General features: G+C 46.8%; 1 protein-coding gene across 1 annotated transcript in view; it reads right to left on the reverse strand.

The window, feature by feature from the left end:
• Nucleotides 1-206: 206 nt before the first annotated feature.
• SLC16A4 (solute carrier family 16, member 4) overlaps nt 207-5,923 on the reverse strand; it is a 14,393-nt gene continuing 8,676 nt past the window's right edge. The window contains exons 7-8 of the mRNA XM_009705196.1: nt 4,113-4,250; nt 207-238 (exon numbers count right to left, since the gene is read on the reverse strand). Coding sequence (XP_009703498.1) covers nt 207-238; nt 4,113-4,250 — 170 coding nt within the window. The remainder of the gene's footprint in view (nt 239-4,112; nt 4,251-5,923) is intronic.

The raw sequence follows: 5,923 nt of genomic DNA on the forward strand, positions 1-5,923 counted from the left end.
TTATCCTGACTTATGTAAAATCAGTTGAAGCAGGGATTAAGATCCAGCAGGTGCCCACCCCGTAAATCAGTCCTGCCAAAATACCTGGCACGGGTGCTGGGAGCGGGTCCCGATGGACGACGGAGGGTGACTGGGCTCTTCTGGGCAGAGCTGGGATAAATCCCAGTGCTCTTCTGTTACTGCTCGCTCCCTTTTTGGCTAGGGCTCTAGCTGCCGGAGCTGCCTTGCAGGATTATATCTGGGAATAAATCACTGAATAATGATGGAAAAGCATTTTTTTTTTTCCTTCTCCTCCTCTGTAACTCCCAGGAAGGATGGTAGCCTTGCAGCCAAGTTGTTTGGATGAAACCAACCCAGGAGTAATTAATCCTTCACTGCAGCAGCGTGTGCTGCCGTGTCTTGGTGGAGAAGCCAATTCCGTGTTTTCTTCCCAGTTTCTTAATCTTGCAGTGCTAAAATTAATTGGGATTCAGGGTAACAGTCCCCTATCCATCGGTACTCAGGAAACGTTTTATCTAAACGAAGTTAGTTCTTTCTTTCAAAGGCACTTGGGGTGTTGCAGCAGGTTTCCGTTGGGATACGGTGAAAATTGGAGGCTGTTTTTCCTTGGGCTTCTTGGCAAAGCCTTTTGTCCCTGGGATGCTTCACCAGCGAGCTCTGGTAGCCTGCATGCCGCTCTGTCTTTTGGAGAGATCTTCAGCGTTCGGTTTCTCCATACCATCTTCCTGGCCTGAATTTTAGAAGGTTTTTGGACCAACGAATCTTTGTTAAAATGCTTCCAAATCTGATTTCTCATCAAGATACAAGTGCAGTGCAGGCTGCCATAGCACGTTAGCCCAGGGATCGAACGTGCCAAAGGTGAGCTTGGGGCAGGAAAATGTTACACCGAGTGACTCAAGTGCGGAGGTTATCATTAGTTTTACAAGTTTGCGTTTTTTTTAATTTATTGCAAGTTAAATTATTTTCTTGGGAAGATCTCTAGGAGGTTGTTAGCAATTTCTTTCCAATACAAAGTGCAGAGGTGATGCTTGAGAGGTACAGGTGGGTTGGAAAGCACGAGGGAATCCGGTCCTCTGCTCCTGAGCTGCTGCTTTCCCAGGACCAGGAGGGAGGACTGGGAGGGCTCTGCATTTCAGCAAAGCATTTTTCATGTTGAAGACCGTATTAAGTCATTGCTGCTCACTTTCTCTACCCTATATTCTGCGGCTGAGTAAGGGAGCAGGCACGAAGGGGATTCGCTAGTCAACCTCCGAGATTACGGCTTTTAAAGTCACTTGTGTCCCAGCAAACCCTGCTTTTGCATTTATCTGAACAACACGCGATGCTCTTTACTATGCAAAACTGGCTTTGTGAAGTTATTTGCAAGATGACTTCAATGGGATGGAAAAATCTTCCTCCGGGCAGATGTTCCCATCGTCATTGCTGTTTGTGTCTCTGATGCCTGTGTTGAGTGTATTTTGCAAGTAAATTAAATGCCTTTAGTTCTCAGAGCCGCGAGGAGAACTAAAACATCTGTTCTGTGCTTACCTTCTCAGCAAAAGATGTGAGAGGAGAGGAGCGTTTCTGACCACCAGGCGTTATCCTGAGCCTCCTCGGTTGCAAAGACAAAGGCTTGAAGACTTCTCCCACCTCCCAGCCTGATGATAGGACTGCGCAGGGCAACTGGAAAGAGTTTCTCATTACGGAGCCTGGTTTCCTCAACCTCTTTTGATAGATAAGAGGTAATCGGGGCTGGGGAAAGGTAATTTGCCTGTGCAGAATTATTTTGGGGGCAGATAAAGGCTGGTGGTGCCCATCTGTGGGGTGAGATGCTGTGGGAAATGGGAGCTCCTGAGCTATTTGCTCCTTTGCGGAAGGAAGGAGAGGGTAAAAGCACTGGGGAGACCCATTTTTCTAAAGAAGGGTAAGGAATTGGTGGGATGTGTTAGTCTGGTGGAGGGGACAGGGGAGGACTCTCCTCCTTAAAAACCTGGACGTTTTGAAGGGAACCCGTTTGTTGGAGCAGATGGGATGGGAGGTGCGGACGTCGCATCCCACTGCAAGTCGGTTTTTGGTGGCAAAAGAGGTGAAAAAGTAACAGGGCTTGTTGAAAGGAGGACGGTATTGAGCCGAGTGGCTTTATTTATGGGGAGAGGAAGAGATTAGAGCGTGGGGATAGGTGCTGTAGATCGAGTAGAAAGAGAGCAGCGGGGCGAGGACGTGGTGCGTTGGCTCTTCTTTGTCCCCGCATTGCTTTGGTGGCTGGGTCTCACACTTAATAGCAAAAAGCAGTACTGAGCTCAAATATGTGTTAGAGAGATGGACAGTAAGAGAGGGGTTTTTTAAGCTTTTTGCATTGGAAAACCTGAAGCCAAGTGCCCCGAATAATTCCTGTTACAGCAGCAAACCAGTGCTGTTGGTAGTCTTTAGTTTGTGTGGCAGGAGAGCGATGAACTATAATGTTTCAAGAGGTGAAAACTCAAATTTGCAAACGCGAGCTTCATCCCTGCTACAGAAGGTCTCGGCTGAAGGCTTGGTGCAGAACTGGCTTGAGCCCAATTACACAGTACCTGCTCGCCTTAAATGCTTCTGAAATGGTTATCTTGTCCTTAAACCCTGGGTGCTCAGAAAATGACCCTCTGGAGATCCTGTCGTGGTACGACAGAACCCCGTTCTGTGTTTGATGCGGTGGTTGAGGTGTAAAAGGACAATTGCTGACGTGTTTGCTGCCTGGGGATTCCTGCAGGAGTTAGGAGAAGCTGTGAATCAGCCTATAAAAAATGAAGCACTTTGTAGTATTGATATTCCCCATCTATGCAAATACAAGGCTAAGTTTTTCCCTCGTTTAAGCACGCCTAGTTGCTTTGGCGTTGTGTAACTGCTGAGTTTGGCCCATTATCTGCGAGGGAACTTTCTGGCCTGGGGCAATGTTTTCGCTCCGTAATACCGCTGTAATGTTCTGTAGGTTTTGGTTTTTTTATTAAATACAGACCGCTTATTTTCGTGCTTGAAATAACCCATTTCCCAGTTTAAAGGACTGTTTCTATAGGGGAAACAACTCTTTTGATAGTTTAATATTAAAAAAAAAAAAGTGGAGATGGGGGAAAGGATAATGCCGGTGGCTGGGATGATTGTGTGTAAAACCCTTACGATATCCCAGATCCATGTAGTAATTTCAACTATCTGGTGGTGATAATGCAAAAAAAGGGCAACCTCACTACTGGAAAGAAAGTCCAAGCAGCTGTGTTACATCTTACCCCTCCACATTAAATCTATAGGATGCTGGTTGAACGCTCAGCATTGCTGCCTGGCTCTGGAAGGTGCCTTGGTGTGTTCGTTGAATCCCAGGGACAGTTGGGAGGGTGGGGAGAAGGGGAGAGGAGTCTGAGAGGTGGGGGTGCCCTTTCTTTGCTATATTGTGGTACTGGCTTTAATTAGAATTGGTTTTCCTTCCAGGTCCTCTGTGCTGTGGTGGATAACACCGTGCCTGGGAGATGGAGCGGCCACGGTGCAGCATCCTTCTCGCAGAAGAAGAGGGGTTTGTGGAACGACTGTTCTCCGTATCCTCACGGAAGTTTAATCCTTATCTCTCTGTACCATCTCTGTCCTTGCATCCCTCCCCGGGGCTAATTATTCGTATCTGAATAGAATTAAGCTAAAATCTCCTGCTGTGCTTTGGCACTTTTGAGGTCCTTGGCTGCCTCATCCCAAGAGGTGAGTCGGCTTTGCTCTCTCGCGGTGGCTGCGGAAGCTGGAGGGGCGGCTCAGCGGCTCTGATACCGAGCTGTCGGGCTGAACACAGGAGGGTTAAACCTCCGATGGAGAAAGACACGGCTCAGGAGCAAAGGCAAAGTGAAGCCCCTGTGCATCTGGGCCCTGGGCCTTCTTTTTTCCCCTCAAATAATGCTTTACTCTAAGTGTTTCTCAGATGGCTTTAATCACATGTGCAGGAGAAATATCTAGATATATAAACTGTGAATCTGTCATCTAAAAATTCCCGGTTTCATTTTTGCTGCTCTTTATATTTCCCGGTACAGAAGGTCTGTGCTGGCGATCGCTTTCCGATCGTGGATGCGATCAAAGACCGTCCTTCAAAATTTCCAGTGCAGAATCGTTTCAGCCAAGCCTGGGACCGTTGTTGAGGTTGGCTTTTTTTAACTTCCATTTCTGGGCCAAAGGCTCAAAGAAGAAAGAAATAGGTGAGATGAGAGCACAGGCTCCAGCGAAGAGGAAAGAGCAGACATATGTCTGGGTGTAGTCATACAGCCACCCTGCAGGAGAAAAGATTGTTATTAAAGCTGTTGGCTTTTTCTCACTGAAAAAATCATTTTGGGAGGTGGGTGGGAAGCAAAGGATGTGTGTTCTCATTTAAGAATTCCTCAGATATTTTCTTTAAATAATCTTAACTCTTCATGTGCCTGCTGCTGTGCAGCATTTACATGGACTGTTAGGACGATTGCTATTGGTATAACAGGCAAACTTGTAGGTCGTTCTTCCCAGAACTAACTTCTCCTGATCCTTGTAGTGGACGTGGATTTTAATTTGATTGAATTTAATCCCTGACTTTTTTTTTTCCCCCCCTTATTTAAATAAGTCGGCCAAAAGTAGCTGCTGCACCAGATGGAAGATCCCACTGGACTAATGAAATGACTTGCATGTGTTGGTGTTTGCAACATCTGGACTGCAAACTTCAGATTTTTCCAGCCGTGCCTTCTTGTGAGCAGACCCAATTTAATGCAACCTGTCTGATATGAGAGATCGCAGGCCAGGAGCTTGAAGTGAACTTACTTAAAAGTAGCTTTGTGAGTACTTAAAAGGAAAACCTAAATTCCATAACGACTCAGGAATCTGCGAGGAGGCAGGTCGCCTTTTAAAATGACCTTGAAGTGTTCTGTTTAGTTACGGCATATCGTCTCGCATCTAGACAATCATTTTAAAGGTGAGTAATTCCTCCGTTTGAATCTAAAATACACAAAGTGATGGGAGTTGCTGCTGCACGTAATAAAAACCTTAATATACTCCCAAATCTGGCGTGGGGTGGTTGGGTGTCCGAGGTGGGTTAGCAGCTGAGCCAGCTCTACCGCTGGTGTAAAATGCAATTCCTCCGGTGACATCCGTGGATTTGCATGATTTATACAAATGGCAGATCTGGCCCAAATTTGGGATTCTTAAAACCAGCTCTAGTTAGGAAGGGAAACAATCGCATCCCCAGAGATCCTGGTCTCGGCCGTGCCGTAGCGTTGCTGCCGCTGTTATCTGCGAGCGCCGTGGCTGTGAGTAGGGAAGGAAACGGCGCCAGTAAAATTTGGGGATCTGTGACAAACCAGAGGTGCTAACGTTTTCCTCGCCGTAGATTTACACGGCTGCAGGAAGGTTTTATAAAACAGAGGAAAGGCTGCGGGCTGCTTTGCTCTACCCCAGTTCCAGTTCCCACTGGCTCATGCCTTCCTCGGGGGGAGTTTCAGCTCTGTTGTTTTTTCTCAGGGATATTGTGTGAGCCACGGCACAGGCGAAGAGGGAGCTTGCTGTTGGGAAGGAGGATCTCCTGGCCGTGGCCTTGGTGATGTGGGTGGCTCTCATGTGACCCTTCTGTTTTTGTGGAGTTGTTTATTCTCCGAGGTGGGATCTGTTTTTGCTGTCTGAAAGTCTCTGGGATTTGGACAGGAGGAGGGATGCTAATGTAGTCATTTGTAAGATGTACGGGACAGGGGGCTCCAGTTGAGCTCTGATTTATTTCAACTATTTTTTTCTTAAATATCCTTCAGGATATTTTGTAATTTTTATGGGGTTTTTTGGCGCTGAAAGACCAGCATTGCTCCCTCACCGGCAGCACAGTGAACACTTTGCACTGCATCACACCCCAGCCTTTTAAAGCACCTACGGTGTCTGTGCCCCGACCCCTCATCCAAAAAAAAAAAATAATAAAAAAATAAAATCATTCCTG

The sequence above is a fragment of the Cariama cristata genome, unplaced genomic scaffold (genome assembly GCF_000690535.1).
Source record: "Cariama cristata isolate BGI_N322 unplaced genomic scaffold, ASM69053v1 scaffold14848, whole genome shotgun sequence".
In the NCBI taxonomy this organism is placed as follows: Eukaryota; Metazoa; Chordata; class Aves; order Cariamiformes; family Cariamidae; genus Cariama; species Cariama cristata.